Source organism: Lasiosphaeria miniovina, assembly GCF_030549165.1.
Source record: "Lasiosphaeria miniovina strain SMH2392-1A chromosome Unknown B0T26scaffold_3, whole genome shotgun sequence".
Taxonomy (NCBI): Eukaryota; Fungi; Ascomycota; class Sordariomycetes; order Sordariales; family Lasiosphaeriaceae; genus Lasiosphaeria; species Lasiosphaeria miniovina.
In genome coordinates, this window is record NW_026848222.1 from 2,038,689 (window position 1) to 2,054,103 (window position 15,415).

Sequence of the window (15,415 nt, forward strand, 5' to 3'; positions counted from 1 at the left end):
GTCTGCCAGGTCCCACGCCATCCTGCCCAGTCTACTAGTGATTCTAGTCGGGCTGTCTCTCGCATTGTTTCTTTCTAGCTTGTCGACCCCGAGTCCGAGATATGCTCGTCACAGTCCCAGTCCCCTTTCCCTGACCCTTGCCCCCATTCGGCCATACATGTACATGACATCCGGATGGACAGACGTCCGCCTCTCACACCCGCCACACATTGAGCCCCACGCCTCCTCAAACGAAGGCAACACGCTTTCACAGAAGGGCCAGGCGAAAACAGCATCCTTTCTCTGCCCTCTTTGCGCGGCACGTACCGTATCCCTCCATGCGACGAATGCGAGAGCCATTACTTTACCGCCTTTACGACAACTTTGTTGTGGATACTCCAGAGAAGAGTGATGACAAGCTGGGCACAAAGCATTACGGAATATAAATCTCGCCTTTCCCTCCCTACCCCCCAGGGCACGCGTCATGATATGGCCATAGCAGCAACAGGACATCTTGTAAAACACACAATCACCCAATCCGCCTCCTCCTGAACTCCACCACCCACCCCATCTTACCATCATCACATCTCCCGCCTGAGACCCTCCCACACAATGGACGGCGATGCCGAAAAGAAGAGCGAGGCGGCCGCTTGGGACAGACCCCCGGCAAACGGCAGTGAACCCCAAGACCCTCGGCCCAACACAAACATCACCTCTGCCGAGGCCGGGATGGGCGAGCCAAAGCTAAAGCCAAACGCCGACACGCAGACAGGGAAAACGACGACCCCGGAGAGCCTAGGTGACGAGCTCGACCTCAGCAGCCCACCCCTGCCGAAGCTGCGGTACTCTCTGCTAATGACAGGGTGGGTTTCATCACAAAAAGAGCAAAGAGGTAAACTGACGGAAGGACTCCGTGATATAGACTCGGCTGTGGACTGTTTCTTGCCATGCGTATGTACTACCCGCTTCCCCTTTTGCCCCCCCCCAAAAAAAAAAAAAAACCACAACTCCCCCTTTTTCTCTTTTCCAAACATACACACACACACTAACACAAAAAAAACGCAGTGGACACGTCCATCGTCGCCACGAGCCTGCACACAATCGCGGCCGAGTTCCAGGAGCTGGAGCGTATCAACTGGGTGCCGCTGGCCTACACGCTGACCTTCCTCAGCTGCGCGGTGCTGTTCGCGCGCATCTCGGACGTCGTCGGCCGGCGCGCGGCCTTTTTGACCGCCTACATCATCTTCATCGTCTTCTCGCTGGCGTGCGGCTGGGCCAAGAGCCTTGACCAACTGGTTGCCTTTCGGGCGCTGCAGGGGATTGGCGGTTCCGGTGTGTTTTTCCTTTCTATTTATTTCTTTCATCCTTTCTTCCAGTCATAGACTTGGGATGAAAAACTAGGTGCAATAGAGTTGAGCATTGCTGACAGCGTCCATGCCCAGGCCTCTACAGTATCACCATGATCGTGATGCCCGAACTCACGCCAGACGGGAAGAAAAAGATCATCGCAGGCATCGTCGGCATCGTCTTGGCAACTGCCGGCGTGCTGGGCCCAGTGCTGGGCGGAGTGCTGACGCAGTACGCGAGTTGGAGATGGGTTTTCTGGATTAAGTTGGTGGCCTTTCCGTGCTTTATCATCAACGCCCTTGTTGAGGACGATGATGTCTACAAATGCGAGATGCTAACAGCTAATCTCTCTCTCCAGCGGTCCCATCGGCGGCGTTTCTGCCATGCTCTTTTACCTGTCCTGGCCCGAAAAGAAATATCTCCCGCCGCTTGAGCGGAGACTTTGGAGGGAGGTGGATTTCCTTGGCTCGTTCCTGTTGTAAGTCTGTCCCCGAGATAAAAAGACACAAAAAAAGATAAAATGCTTACTTATCCTCCTCGGGACTCGAAAACAGGGTAGCATCGGCAGTCTTGATCGTCTTCTCATTTCAGAATTCCGGATCCGAGGGCGGGACGTGGAGGGAAGCCGTGTTCATAGCGCCGCTCGTGACAGGCGTTGCAAGCCTGGTGGCGCTCTTCGCATGGCAGTTCTACCTGGAACGGCGGTGGGGTGACAAGATGGCGGCGGCGATTCCGCTCGCGCTCCTGCGCAACAAGGCGTTCACGGCGGGCATGCTGACGACCATGGCCGCGGGGTTCCCGTACATGCTCTCGGTGTACGTGTTCCCCATCCGGTTCCAGATCGTCAACGGTAAGAGCGCGCTGGACGCGGGCCTCATGCTGCTCCCCATGCTAGCGGCGACGGCTGTGGGCAGCGCGCTGGGTGGCTTCTTCAACGACAAGAAGAATCGGCTCGCCGAGACCATGGTCGCGGCGTGCATCATGATGATCATCGGCTGCGCGCTCGAGACGACGGCGTCGAGCGACCCCAGCCTCGAGCCAAAGGTGCTCGGATTCCTAGTCTTTATCGGGCTGGGCTTTGGGCTGTCGGCTACGGGTTCGACCATGCTGGCAGCCACCGAGTCGACGATTCAGGAACATGGTAAGACAGGCACGCATGGATTTGGTTTACGGGTTCAAAACGAGTGCTAATCGTTTTTTCGTGTCTTCATAGCGTCGGCACAGGGACTTGTAGCGCAGGTGCGCATTCTCGGGGGCAGCATAGGCATCGCGGCATCGTCGGCCATCTTGGGGGTCAAGAGCAAGGCGGCGGTGGAAGCGGGGGCCGTGTCGGCGTCGCAGCTCTCGCACGTGTCGTCCGAGGCAGCGAGCGTCTCGCCCGAGCAGTGGGCCGTCATCCGGGGCGTATACACGGACACGCTGAAAGAGGGCATGACGGTGGGCTGCATAGTGCTCGCCGCCGGGGTTGTAGCGTCGCTCTTTGTCTACAGCCGCAGCCGCGTCCCCATCGAGGAGAAGTTCCGCCAGCGATATCGCGAGGAGGCAGAGAGGCGGCAGCGCACGGCAGCGAAGCCTTTGTCGCCGTATGTACCGGCCGAGGCGGTTGTATAGGGATGGGAGATGAAAATAAATAACAATAAAAATAAAAAGGTACTGGGCAGGTATGGGAGTCACCAGAAGGGTTGGTTTGGTATAGAGCAGGCGTTTAGACAATTTTAGATTTATTATTTAATTAGGTACGGGTATTATACCTCTAATTCTAGGAATAACATGAAATTCACCCTCCGCACTCTTCAATTTCGGCACTACCTATAGGCGCTATTGCGTGACTGCGCGGGCTCTCCAATCTGTTTGCACCGGCGCGGGGGTTTTTTGGAGTTTGGAGTGGAGGCAGACAGACGGGTTCCTTCCATATCCGTATTTCTATCTCCCGTCGTCGGTGGATCCGTCAGGTATGGCGTCAGCTTCGCATGCATTCTCGAGTTACTATTGGTCAATGGAGTACTGAGTGCCTACAGACCATTTCGACTCTCAATAGGTGAATTAATACTTTGCTGCACCTCACATCACCACCATCACCATCCCATGTTGGCAAGAGCGCTGTTGAGAAGAATCACAAGCTCACCTCGTAACCCCTCTTTTGCCCCGTTTTTCACTCGGTCCGCCGCCGCCAATCTCCGAGCAGCCATGTCGTCGTCGTCGGCAGTCGCCAGGCGGCTCGAGGGTAAGACGATTGTCATCACGGGGGCGTCGTCGGGCATCGGGCGCAGCTGCGCCTTCGAATTTGCGCGCGCCGCGCCGGCCAACAGCCTCAAGCTGGTGCTCACCGCCCGCCGCATCGACGCCCTCCGCGACGTCGCCGCCAAGATCCGCGCCGAGGTCGGCGACGGCGTCAAGGTCCTGCCTGTTCAGCTTGACGTTAGTAGCCCCGACCAGGTCAGGGCTTTTGTGGCGGGCCTGCCCGACGACTTCCGCGACATCAACGTGCTGGTGAACAATGCGTACGCCCATTTTTTGTTGTTTTGCCTTCCTTGTTTTCTTGATTAGTTGCTCACTTTCTCGTGCTGTTTGTTGTGTTGCTTAGTGGTCTGGTTAAAGGAGGTGAGTTCATGTCCTTTTTCACTCGCCCCTTTTTTTAAAATAGGCAGTCTTGTAATACACTTACACCCGCTCACACGCATCTGCAGTGGCCAAGGCGCCCGAGATCGCCGAGCAAGACATCAACGTCATGTTCCAGACCAACGTGACGGGGCTCATCAACATGACGCAGGCCGTGCTGCCCGTCTTCCAGGCGCGGCCCGACGGCGGCGCCGGCGACATTATCAACATTGGCAGCATCGCCGGCCGCGACCCCTACCCGGGCGGCAGCATCTACTGCGCTACCAAGGCCGCCGTCCGCAGCTTCACCGAGAGCCTGCGCAAGGAGCTGATCGCCACGCGCATCCGCGTCATGGAGGTCGACCCCGGCCAGGTTGAGACGGTGAGGTCCTCCCCCTATCTCAAAAAAGGGGCAAACTCCACCACTGACACCCTTCCGCGGCCAGGAATTCTCCGTCGTCCGCTTCAACGGCGACAAGGCCAAAGCCGATGCCGTCTATACGTACGTCTCCTTCCTTCGCCATCTTACCTAACAAACAAATCCCCCTCACAACACAACACATAAACAAACGAACCAACACACTGACTAACACACGCCATGCATAAAGCGGCTGCGAGCCGCTCACGCCAGACGACATCGCCGAGGCGGTCGTGTTTGTCGCCGGAAGGCGCGAGAACGTCGTCATTGCCGACACGCTAATCTTCCCCAACCACCAGGTGCGTTTCGTCCCCTTTTTCAATTCCATCCCCGGCATCTCTCTCTTGCTGTGTTTCTCTGCATTTGTAAACAAATTTCATTCATTGACGTCCTCTCCTGCACAAAACCGTCTAGGCCGGTGCCGGTATCATGCATCGCAAGTCGACATAATCTTTCTGTCTGTCACTTGCTAGACCTGCTCGTCAAATCGTCAAAGAGAGAGACAGAAGAGGGGACGGATGGAGACAGTGTTAACAGGCTGGTATGAGCCGGGCATAGAGATTTAATAACTACCAGGCAAAAAAAAAAGAAACACAAGACACATTTTTGTCTACAGTGAGAATGCTACTGCCAGCTCGCAGCAAGACCTTCAGTTCCTTTTTTCTGATATTGAGCCCTTTGATCCTAATATTTGACTCGGAACTAGACGTTCTATACGGTGGGCACGACACGAGCCCCCTCCTCTAAATGTCACTACCCGAGGCAAGCGTTGTAGATGAATTGTACATTTCCCCTGACAGTCAAGACCCCAGTAGCAGCGTTATATTTCACTCGTACTCATCTTCCTCTCGCTCCTCGTTCCACTTCTGCCCAAACGCCAGCCCTTCAATCTTCCACGTGACCGGCTTCTTCTGCTTGTCGACCAACTGCGGTTCGCTGATGGCGGGCTCCTTCGCCTGCTTTTCCCTGAGCTTTGCCCTAGCGCGTTCGAGGTCGCGTTCGCGCTCGCGCTGGCGCTCTTGTATATACTCGTGCACTTTTCTCCGGCGCTCGACAGCCTCCAGCTCCAGCTGGCGCGCGGCCTCCTCCTCCCTGGCTACGCGTGCGGCCTCGTCGGCCTCGAGCCTGCGCTTTTCCTGCTCCTCTCGGGTAATAGTCCGGTACTGGGCGGTTGCAAGCCACAGGTCCTTCACCTCGGACCCAATGTCCATCTCCATCTTTAGGCCCCAATCGTACATGTCCTTGAACGATAGGTCGGCTCTTTTCAAGGCCCACTCCATGAGCCGGAGCAGAGCGAGTTTGGCCTGAGGGGTGAAATCCCTCACCATGGCGTGGATCTTCTTCACGTAGAGAAATGCGAGGTCCGTATCCCCTACAGACATGGCCGCCTCCATCATTCTCTCGTACATTTGTGCCGAAGGGCGAATTGACATCAGCTTCATCTCGGTCTCGAGGTGCCGGATAGCCACGGCAGAGTCGGTGATGGCAATGATCAATTCAAAGGTTTCGAGATCCGGGGCCGACGAGGACATGCGATCCCACGATTTGAAGACACCGAGGGCCTTTCTAGGGTCGTTATTCAAGCAATGCGCCTCTATCAGCACTCTCGGAGCCAGACGGTGAAGTTCTCGGCCCTTCAACTTCGACTCGACCAGTAAATCGGCGGCCTCGTCTGCGAGCTCGGGGGATCGTCTGAGAAGGGCAAGTATCGAGCGGGTGCTCGCTAGTTCGGGCTCCCGCCCTGCCTCAACCATAATGAAGAGGACCTTGAGGGCCTTAACTATGTTTCCGCCATGGGCGTACGAGTCCAGCAGGGCCTCGTAGTGGTGAGTCCCCAGCTTGACTCGGCGTGATGCGAGGAGCTTGATAGCCGCAAGGGCCAGATCCGGTTCGCAGTGGCGCGACGCCGTGTTAATGACGTTGAGGGCCATGCCGTCGGACGGGTTTAGAAGCCCGGTCTCTACCATGGTGCCCCAGGCGAGCCTCGTGCCCTCGTAGTGCAGCGCCTTGCTCCATTCGTCGAGGAGGAAATACCACATGGCGTGCTTTGGTGGGAAAGCACTCCAGGCTGCGTCTTGGAGCCGGCGTTGCAGGAGCCGGAAGGCTTCGTGCGAATGGCCCCAACTGGTCAAGGTAACAATGAATATGTCCATGACCCAGCCGGGAACGGCGGTGGGGGCCAAGTTGTCCAGATGGTCCAGAGCCATCTCGGGCTGGCCGTCTCTGAGATAGCCGAGGGCGATGAAGCAATTGGGGAGATCCTGGACGGGTACCTTCCTGCGCTTCATGTCGCCGAGGACGCGGAGCCTGAGCAGATAGTCTGGATGGATAGCGAGCACCCTCAAGGCCATATCGTGCATGTCTTTGGTGACGGGAAACTCGCCCTTTGCTATTTCGTTCAAGAGAAAAGCCAGGCCGTTAGCAGACCCCATGACATCTGTGTCGGCCGCGATCAGGGCCTCGGCAATGGTGGTGTTGAGCGGCTGGTGCTCATCGCGCACGAGAAATTTAACGAGGCGGAGTATCTTTGCCCTGTGGTTTGGAACATCGCGATCGCGAAGCATGCCAAGCGCCCTGTAGAGGACTGCATACGGCGCCTTCTTGAGCGTGTCATCGTCGAAGGTGTCCAGGTAGTAAGCAAAGCTCGCCGCAGTCAATATCGGCTGTTTTTCCTGTGCAGGGGGGGAGAAAGAGGGAGGGGGCAGCTCTTGCTCGGCGGGTTGGGAAACGGCTTGCGAGGCTTCTTGCGAGGCCCAGCGGCGAGCTTGGCGAGGCTGGTGCAGGCCATTGTCGCGCCGCCCGAGTCGGAGTCGGAGCCGGCAGGGAGGCGCGAGTAGTGCCTCGACGGAAACAGATTTGGCCAACAGAAGGCCGTTGCTAGCGGACGGACAGAGACAGCGCCAGAGGCCGTCGACAAGGACAGGGACGGGAGAGGCTGCCATTAATTCAGATTGTTGATTGTTATTCAATCGAATTGAAACCCGTCGCGCACCTCCTACCTCAGCTCAGCTCAGCTCAGCTCAGCCTAAAACACCATCAGGTGCCTGAGCTTGGTTGCAACTTGAGGGACCTAAATACCTAAGGTACCTCACCTTCTTTAGGTTGAAGAGTCGGGAGTGGAGATGGAAGCGGACACGGGTTGTCACCAGCATATCCCGGTAGCGCTTCACGCCTAGTCACGTGGTGTGGGGTAGACAACAAGATGGGAAGGTGATCAATTTACGAGTTTGCTACCGTGCATGTACATAAGGTATGGTACAGACAGAATACACGTGTGAAATTCAACAGACACGAATGACTGGAAGAGATCAATATCAGGGGTATCCATATTGCATTGGGCTAACTGTAGACCGAAACATAGGTGTTCTACGGTTTCCGTTGTTAGCGTCTACTTTATTACTTTTAGTCTTCCCACTGCCCGCCAAATGCTATAAAGACTGCGGGTAACGGCAACCCCAAACCCTAGCGCCATCTGAGTAGGTATGTACGTAGTGTAGACCACGCCCAAGCAAGCAGCTCTCTCTCTCGAGCACCGCTTCACCTGATCGACCGGAGGAACCACGATGCACCCCCCCGGTAGTCTCCGTCAGTGCCGCTATCATAGGCAGCCCCGTACACAAAAAGGCCAGACTGTCGGCCCAAACGGCGGTAGATATGCAAAGAAGTTACCGAGAGAGATGAGAGACAGACCACGACACGTAGGTCCGTTCCATCTCGTCCACCCATTCATTGTCCCGTGGATTCGCTGCGCGCCCAATTGACAAGACTCGCACCGGGAACGCCCACTCACGCGCCGCGACCGCCGCCGCGACCGCCGCCGCGTCCTCCTCTCCCCTGTCCGCGGCCGCCGCGTCCGCGGTCTCCGCCGCCGCGTCCGCCGTGGTCGCCTCTAGCCTGTCCTCCGCCACGCCCGCCTCGGTAGCCGCCGCCCTGGTTCTGTTGTTGGTCCTTTGCAATTTCGAGGACGTCGCCCGGAACGCGCAGGTACTTGATCTGTGACAGAGCCGTCCCCCAGGCATTAGTTCCCTTGGTCCCAACTGTGGCAGAAACAGACTCGACATGGTGCCGGCCCCCTCCTTTCCGTAGACAGAACGTACATTGTTTCCCTTGACGTAGACCTCCGGCAGTCGCATGAATTTATTGCCCTCCTATTCGCAAGCGAGGTGTCGTGGCCCCCAAGTCAGCGCTTTTTGCTTCTCCGACCGCAGTTTGTCGCCCGCGCGCGCATGCACGCAACTCGAGTGAGTGGGTGTTGCACTTTTGTGCAATGCTTCACGAAGCGAAGCGAAGCGCAACCAGCAGGAACCGAAAAAAAAGGGAACTATATACCGGGCTGGTCTGGGTGACCTCTCGCAGGGTGAGGTTCATCCATGTGTCGCACAGGACCAGGTGTCCGTTCAGCGTCTCGCCATTCTTCAGCTCGACCAGCATGGGGTGGCCTTGGGCCGCGTTCAAAAGGCCGAGGGGTAGCTGCGACGAGAGAGAGGGGAACGCACGCCCCGCGATCAGAAAAAGAAGGAAAAGAAATCTGGGGGGAGAAAACTAAACACGCACCATTTTTACAAAAAAGGATCCGCGTCCCGCGCTGGTGTTGTCGCTGTGTTTGGCGAGCTGGGCGCTGCGGGAGTCTCTTTGGGTGGCGGTCCTGCTGCAGTGGTGAGAGAGAGCTACTGTGGTACGTTCCCCAGGAATGGAACCACTTGCGTCGCGATTGACCGTGTCTTCGATGCAAGGCTGAGCTGAGCTGAGCTGAGGGCTTCCGGTGATTAGCCGGGCTAGTGGGGCAGGCTGTAGGGCGGTCCCGTCCTGTCTTCAGCGGGGTTTGCTTTTGTTTACGGATTACAGTGCACTCCACCGACACTGGTTTACACAGCAAGATGGACTATAAGTATTTACCCAAATACCTTTAATTCCAGTCCAAACGAAGCACAGATTTCCAGTCAAGCACGTAAAAATAAACCAACACCAAGCCATCCATGAGTCACAAGAGACCGCTGTGGCCGAGCAAAAAGAGGACAAAGTGTAAATTTGGACGGGCTGGGAATCGAACCCAGGACCTTTCGCATATAAGCGGGCATGCTAAGCGAACGCTCTACCAACTGAGCCACACGCCCTTTACTCATAATTATTGTTGAGATGTTGGAATTTAATCGGGCCTATTCAACGACAGCCCTTCCACCGCCCCCTTCGTAAAACAAAGAACCTTAAGAAATCTCATCGTAAGAACATCGTCATAGCCGAGCATGATAGACTAGGCTAGAATTAGATTTTAAAGTTTATTATGCGGCGCATTCCTCGAGTGGAGCTAATGGAGGCATAGAAACCTGAGCGAGGTTGAGCCAACCTACACTAGACGAGCGAATCCGAGCACCCAACAACACCAAAAAACCCGCTGTTGGAAGTATCCGTAAGGAGCAATAAAGTCTGATAAACCGCCAACGAAAAAATTTACTAGAAATTGAATCCATGTCTCCGGATGGCCTTGTAGCTGGCACTGCATCTCGCAGCTTTGACATTGTATTTCAGAAATAAAAACAAAATAATTACCAAATTGGAGTTGCCTCCCCGACCACTTCACGAACACTACCTAATCTGGGACTAGCCTAAGGTAGATGTTGAGCAACAACAATAGTTTCACATTCTCTTGCCCGCACTGCACTGTCTGATCCAACCCAGGTAACCTGCCTACCTTGACGGGCGCAGACAGCCGAGATTGGACACCATGTAAAGAAAGAAACAAAGAACCTAGGCTCACTTGCTCACTCGACACAGACAAAAAAAGAGAATATCAAGAGCCTACCCGTATAGAGAGCTCCCAAAAAAATCCCGACAACAAATAACAAGAACTGCTTGGACCCCATCGGAACCTCGTCTCCTCCTCGTACCAAATTTCCTTCGCTCATCCCCGGTCATCCACCGCTCCAAACATCACGCCCTGCCTTTCAGTTTAGGAAGCGCTTTCGCGGCTCTTACGGTAGGTTGCCTGTAGCGTGGGAGCGAGTTGAACAGATGTCGGAGCCGGAGTCAGCAAAGACCGCTCTGCAACTAGTAATAAAACAGATAGAACAACAGCCGCCACTACTGCTGCAAAGAGAAGGCTGAAGCACGACTTGCCTCCTGTTCGACCTGCAGCCCATCAATGACAGGCGCGAGCTCGCTCAGAATCTCGTGGGCCTTCTTGTGGAACTCCATTTGAGCGGCAATCAGCTCGGCCAGGTTGCGGAGCGGCTCTGGCGTGTCGAGGACCTGTTGGAGAGGGAAAATGGAGAGGTTGTACATTAGCAAGTTATTCCGCATTTATAGCAAAACAAGACAGACAGAAGAGGGCGAAAAGACTCACATTCTTCATGACAGCAACTGCCTCCTCGGTCTGTGTGACAAACTCGTCCTCGGCCTTCTCGATCTCCTCCTGGGCCTCGCGGCTAAGCTCATGCTCGTCGTGCAGCTCGGTGCGGGGCGACGAGGCGCCGCCCAGCTTCCACGTGGTGCCCTTGACGCGAGCCTTGACGGCGTCGAGTGTCAGGCGGGCCTTCTCGACTGCCTTGCGGGCACGCGTGGCGAACAGGATGTTAGTGTTGATGGTCGTGTTCCATCCGGCCAGGAAGCGGCTCTGGATCTGGGCGTCCTGGGCCAGGCGCGCCTCGCCCACGCGCTCCATACTCAGGGCATACTTCTCGAGGGCCGTGGCCAGCGGGTCTTCGCCGGCTCCCGTGTGCTGCTGGTATAGCGTCTGGCTGCTCGCCAAGCTGGCGCGGGCGATGGCGTGCGGGAACGTCTTGGGCTGCGGCTTGGCCGTGGGCGGTGCTGTCAGCGCGGCCTGGGCTTCGCCGGGCGACGTGGCCGACGAGAGCAATGTCACCTTCTCGCTGACAGTGCGTCCAAGGTCCTGGAACGTCTCCTTGATATTAGGGGGATAGTCGTAGGCTTCGTGCGAATACTGGGAACTGCGGTTTCAGAGGTCCATGTTAGAATTTGAGCGTTGGGGCTGTGCCGGGCGAGAGTGCGGCGGCGCCCCGTCTGGGCGATTGCGCAACTCGGAATATCGTGCAGGGGACACTCACGTCACAGCCAGCATCTTCTGGTGGACCGCCTTCAGTGCATCAACCCGCTTCTCCAGATCAATGTAACTAGGAGGCAGTTGGGTCTATTCCGGAGCCCGCATTCAGTCAGCCCATTTCATCCACGACGACGAGGGTCCAGCCCAAGGCAGAAGCAGCATCCTTGGATAGCGCACTGGCGACAAACCTTGTCTTCGGCCTGGCCCAATTGCTCCTTGGTGTACTGGAAGGTGCGCGAGGCGAAGGGCGTGATCTGGCCGCCGAGCGAGCTGCAACACGCCAACGTCAGTCAATGCAGCTTCCATTTGCCTCCAGACTCGCCTCGCCTCGCCTCGTGCGCAAGCGGGCCGTGGGAGTCAAGGGTGAGCTCTTACGTCAGGCTCTTCTGGAAACCCTTGAATGCGTCCATGGTTGCTAGCTTCTTATTCGAAAGAAGATGAAAAAAAATAAGGACGGCGCTAGGCAGATGGGATGCGCTGTCTGGCGTCGGGTTCACGATGCTAATGGCGTTGGATCTTGCGCGGGATGGTTGTTGAGTGCTTGCAGGAGCTCCGTGGTGCGTGAAAGGGGACGTTTCCAAGTCCGATTGTATTTAGGGGATACAGAAGGGCTGGATACAGAAGAAGGCTCCCCAGGCGACCCCCCGCCAACCCCTGCAGCGAAGGAGCCTCGACACAGCCGTCCCGTCGGATTTGATTGGTCGCGCTATCTTTCTCTGCCTACCAGACGTCTTCAGGCATGTGCTCCTCATGCACACCTGCTAGGCTATCTTCACAACTCAAAAGTTGCTATTCCCAGTCTCTTTTTTTATTTTAGAAGAAAAGAAGGATATATTATTTCTCAAAATATTAACCAGGCACCTGGAAGACAGGTAATTATTTATTTATTTATCCATTGTACTTTTTGTATGACTTGTATATATCCATAGGGACGTCCCTGTCCTTTCAGCAAGCATGCTGCTGAGCGACAGGTCTTCAACCATTCATTCTTGGTCATCGAGCCTTTTGATTGGACCTCTGACGTCCAGGCCACGCAAGCTGCACCGCAGCGGCACCCTTTGTGGGATGGACGCTTCCACCGATTCCGTGCAGCAGACACAGACCAGCCGGCCGGCCCGCGTCGGCGGCCGATTCCAGTAAGCCAACCCGATATAAAATTACATAAACTGCGTCATTGCCCCGACACTCCCGGGCCCTCAGTCAGCCTGCTTCGTGTCTGCCCACGAGGGCGTGACGTTCCGGCACACATCCTCGTAGTCATGCACCAGTTGCTCAGTCATGGACGGGTTGGGGGTTGTCCAAAACATGGTCCAGTTGCTGTCGGGAAGCTTCACCGTCCCCGAAGACCGTTCAAAGTACCACTTGTTGACCGGGTTGTTCTTCCTGCTCCTCCAGCACACGCCTCCTGGGAAGCAGTCCCGTACCATGGCGTTGAAGACTATATCCGCAACCCCTCCCACGCCCTGGCTCTTTTTGAGCACGGCAAACTTGTCCAGGTACGGCACAAGACGCCCCGAGCTGTAGGCCGTCTCTTCGTCCATGCCGAATGGCCGCTCCCATGTGAGGATGGCGCCGCCCTCGTACTCGCCCGCGATGATGATGCCGGCTAGGCTGTCCTCGACCCTCCGCAAATAATGTTCGGCGTCGAGCTTTCTGCTGAACGAGTCGTTGATCAAGTGGATGAGTCTAGGCAGGTCGATGCACGTGTCGGTCAATCTCAGCCGGGGACCCAGGGGATGCGGTGCCTGCCAGGGGCCGGCGCGAGGGTCTGGGAAGATGGTTACCGGCATCCCCCTCTTTGCAAGAGTGGTTGTCGGCATGCGGGGCACCATACGCCCTGAGCCGTGCCCGGCGGGCTTTATTCGCCCAATGGGCAGTGAGGACGAATAGACGGGCCGATCGGTGAGAAGATTGTGTATAAGGGGGTTGTGCCACCTCCGCGTCCTCACTTCGAAGGCGAACTGCTCGACATTCGCGCCATTCGCACTCTCTTCCGGTCTTTTCAGGTTTGCAGCCTCTGCCGGCGACGTTATCAGGGCAGAAGCGGTCGGTGGTAGGATGGTAAGAGCAGCCTTGACTAGCCTTAAACTTTCCAGATGCTTGGGTCTTGCAGCTCCGGGAGCACTGGCTTCTCTGTCTGTCTGATCCGCAGACGGGGGGTTTGCCAGTAAGTTTTGAAGGTTGCCGAACTCTTGCTCCAGATTTATAAACACCTCGGTTCCGTGGCCCTGTCTTCCCGACGGTATGCCACCGAAAGGGTCTATGACAATAACCCTGTCAACCGATGCCCTCTGAGGCGGGCGGTGGTCATTCTCGGCTGCTGCGGCTCTGCTTCCCGATGTTTGGGTACCAAGTGGAACTCCGGAGAAAAAGCGGGCGAGTGCAAATACGACCTCGTCAGAATCAACCACGGCAGAGTCGAGCGTTTCCTCGGCATATGCACGGGGCGGGACGACAGGAATGTGGCCATATCTGATCGGGGTGGTGAAGACCTCTCCGAAGCCGACATGAACGGTTGAGGAGAAGGTAGCAATGACGTTCGGTGTGGCGTTGTCAGTTCTCCACAGCCCCGAGTCGACGACTTCAGCCCCAGGCGAGCCATGCCGGCCAATGGCCTCCACAATGCGGTCTGTTTGCTGGGCGAGGGTAGTCTGCCACCTAGGGCCAGCCGAGCGTTCTGAAGTCTCGTCAACACCACAGTCCGGGACGATGATGCTCAGCAAGCCCAGATGGCGCAGCTGGGTGATGGTCTTGGCAACGCCATCGAGGAGAGCGTCTTCCCAGGCCTGGGGGTCTCTTAGCTTGACAATGGCCACATGGGGTATCTCGTTAGCGGCAGGCACGGCCGGGCTCACGGAGCCTTGCACAAAAAGCGGCGTGGTGCTGGGGGGCCTGATGCCGTCGTGCAAGACTGGCAGGGCGGGCGCGCTGGCTGGCTTTACAGATGCTAGCAGCGTGGAGCCGCCAAAGGTCTGCAGGTAGGCCTTTGCATCGCGCTTGGTGGCCGACGACTCGAGCACGGAAATCAGGAACTCGCGCTTCTCCCTCGCCTCGGATGAAGAGGGGGAGCGGTTGTTATTCCGGGAAGGAGCGGCGCCAAAGCCCGTGCCCGTGCCCGTCTTGACGCCGTTTTCAGCCGCCGTCGACAGATGGTGGCGCTGGACTGGTGATACACCGCCAGTGGAGTAGCCGGGCTGTCGTTTGTGCTTGTGCTCTCTTATGACCGAGGCCTGATTCGATGCGTGAGAAAAAGTGCGAGTTGGATGCAAGAGCTTTGCGAGGAGGAAATATTTCTTACCTGCGCAGCTGCAGAGGTTGCCTTCTTCCACACATTGTTGGCACCGCCATTCCGCATAAACATGATTATTTCACGAACCTGATTCCCGTTTTGACGGTGCTTCCCCTCGGGTTTCGTCGATGAGTTCTAGCGAAACGAAACCGACACACGCAAGCTAAGGTAGGTAGTTCCAGGTACTTGTACGCAATTCAATGGCAATCCCACACCGACCGACCCAAGCCTACCTGGTCAGGTCAGAGGACGGACGGCCACGCACGCAAAGTCGTTCATTCAAAAGGGTGCCATCTCAATCCAGCCTGGTGCACTGACAGATTTTTGGACGGGGTTCCAGGTGCAGGTTGCAGGTATGGGCCACCTCACTGGAAGTGGAAGCTTGATGCGAGTGACTCAACGGCTAGAGTCGAATCCATATCTTTGATGGGCCCAACCTGCGCTAGAGGGATGATAACAACTTGACGACTGCGAATAGTTTGGGGCGGGCTTTGTCAGCTTTGCCAACCGGAAATTCCTACCTGAACATAAATGCTTATTATAATGGAGAAAACTAACGGTTCAAGGCAACGCGGCAGTCAATTGGAGAGACGCATTTGAAGAAACCAAGGAAAGACGGATAAAATTCAAGTGCATATGACCGTTAGATTTTTCTTCTTCTGTGCTGGCAATGGAGCAGAGCTCTCTTCTTGATTGGGCAATGCATAAAATCTGCATGGTGACCCAA

At 56.2% G+C, this 15,415-nt stretch overlaps 6 protein-coding genes and 1 non-coding gene across 7 annotated transcripts; 2 read left to right on the forward strand and 5 right to left on the reverse strand.

Moving 5' to 3' along the window:
- The first annotated feature begins 744 nt into the window (after positions 1-744).
- Positions 745-3,141, forward strand: B0T26DRAFT_208002 (major facilitator superfamily domain-containing protein). The gene is made up of 6 exons (XM_060433783.1): positions 745-930; positions 1,045-1,311; positions 1,422-1,590; positions 1,685-1,804; positions 1,881-2,467; positions 2,540-3,141. Exons 1-6 carry the CDS (start codon positions 927-929, stop codon positions 2,935-2,937), a joined length of 1,545 nt encoding a protein of 514 aa, XP_060298136.1. The 5' UTR covers positions 745-926; the 3' UTR covers positions 2,938-3,141.
- Positions 3,142-3,513: 372 nt separating this feature from the next.
- Positions 3,514-4,792, forward strand: B0T26DRAFT_643306 (uncharacterized protein; the record flags this gene model as incomplete). The annotated part of the gene is made up of 6 exons (XM_060437523.1): positions 3,514-3,827; positions 3,911-3,927; positions 4,014-4,306; positions 4,371-4,426; positions 4,533-4,641; positions 4,757-4,792. The coding sequence occupies 6 exons, from the start codon at positions 3,514-3,516 to the stop codon at positions 4,790-4,792; spliced, it is 825 nt and encodes a 274-aa protein (XP_060298137.1).
- A 196-nt stretch (positions 4,793-4,988) lies between these two features.
- On the reverse strand, positions 4,989-7,447 carry B0T26DRAFT_701842 (uncharacterized protein). The gene has a single exon (XM_060441608.1). The coding sequence runs from the start codon at positions 7,282-7,284 to the stop codon at positions 5,170-5,172; it is 2,115 nt and encodes a 704-aa protein (XP_060298138.1). The 5' UTR covers positions 7,285-7,447; the 3' UTR covers positions 4,989-5,169.
- A 149-nt stretch (positions 7,448-7,596) lies between these two features.
- Positions 7,597-9,098, reverse strand: B0T26DRAFT_701844 (uncharacterized protein). The gene is made up of 3 exons (XM_060441609.1): positions 8,897-9,098; positions 8,672-8,812; positions 7,597-8,490 (listed from the first exon to the last, which is right to left on the reverse strand). The coding sequence occupies exons 1-3, from the start codon at positions 8,897-8,899 to the stop codon at positions 8,008-8,010; spliced, it is 627 nt and encodes a 208-aa protein (XP_060298139.1). The 5' UTR covers positions 8,900-9,098; the 3' UTR covers positions 7,597-8,007.
- A 273-nt stretch (positions 9,099-9,371) lies between these two features.
- On the reverse strand, positions 9,372-9,456 carry B0T26DRAFT_t105. Its single transcript has one exon. It is a non-coding gene; the product is annotated as a tRNA-Ala (tRNA).
- A 617-nt stretch (positions 9,457-10,073) lies between these two features.
- On the reverse strand, positions 10,074-11,900 carry B0T26DRAFT_208213 (BAR domain-containing family protein). The gene is made up of 6 exons (XM_060433784.1): positions 11,775-11,900; positions 11,588-11,669; positions 11,404-11,486; positions 10,683-11,286; positions 10,457-10,588; positions 10,074-10,325 (listed from the first exon to the last, which is right to left on the reverse strand). Exons 1-6 carry the CDS (start codon positions 11,807-11,809, stop codon positions 10,290-10,292), a joined length of 972 nt encoding a protein of 323 aa, XP_060298140.1. The 5' UTR covers positions 11,810-11,900; the 3' UTR covers positions 10,074-10,289.
- A 695-nt stretch (positions 11,901-12,595) lies between these two features.
- Positions 12,596-14,760, reverse strand: B0T26DRAFT_640483 (uncharacterized protein; the record flags this gene model as incomplete). Its single annotated transcript, XM_060437235.1, has 2 exons — positions 12,596-14,557; positions 14,698-14,760. The coding sequence occupies 2 exons, from the start codon at positions 14,758-14,760 to the stop codon at positions 12,596-12,598; spliced, it is 2,025 nt and encodes a 674-aa protein (XP_060298141.1).
- Positions 14,761-15,415: the final 655 nt, after the last annotated feature.

Bases quoted from the DNA above. Each gene is read 5' to 3' on its own strand.
- B0T26DRAFT_208002 (XM_060433783.1), top strand. The intron at 1,312-1,421 runs GTGTGTTTTTCC...GTCCATGCCCAG, and splicing joins GCAGGGGATTGGCGGTTCCG to GCCTCTACAGTATCACCATG. The intron at 1,591-1,684 runs GTTGGTGGCCTT...CTCTCTCTCCAG, and splicing joins AGATGGGTTTTCTGGATTAA to CGGTCCCATCGGCGGCGTTT.
- B0T26DRAFT_701842 (XM_060441608.1), bottom strand. From the start codon at position 7,284: ATGGCAGCCTCTCCCGTCCCTGTCCTTGTCGACGGCCTCTGGCGCTGT.
- B0T26DRAFT_701844 (XM_060441609.1), bottom strand. The intron at 8,491-8,671 runs GTATATAGTTCC...GCTTGCGAATAG, and splicing joins AGGTCACCCAGACCAGCCCG to GAGGGCAATAAATTCATGCG.
- B0T26DRAFT_208213 (XM_060433784.1), bottom strand. From the start codon at position 11,809: ATGGACGCATTCAAGGGTTTCCAGAAGAGCCTGAC. The intron at 11,487-11,587 runs GTTTGTCGCCAG...GCTCCGGAATAG, and splicing joins TGGGCCAGGCCGAAGACAAG to ACCCAACTGCCTCCTAGTTA. The intron at 10,589-10,682 runs GTGAGTCTTTTC...CCTCTCCAACAG, and splicing joins CAGTTGCTGTCATGAAGAAT to GTCCTCGACACGCCAGAGCC.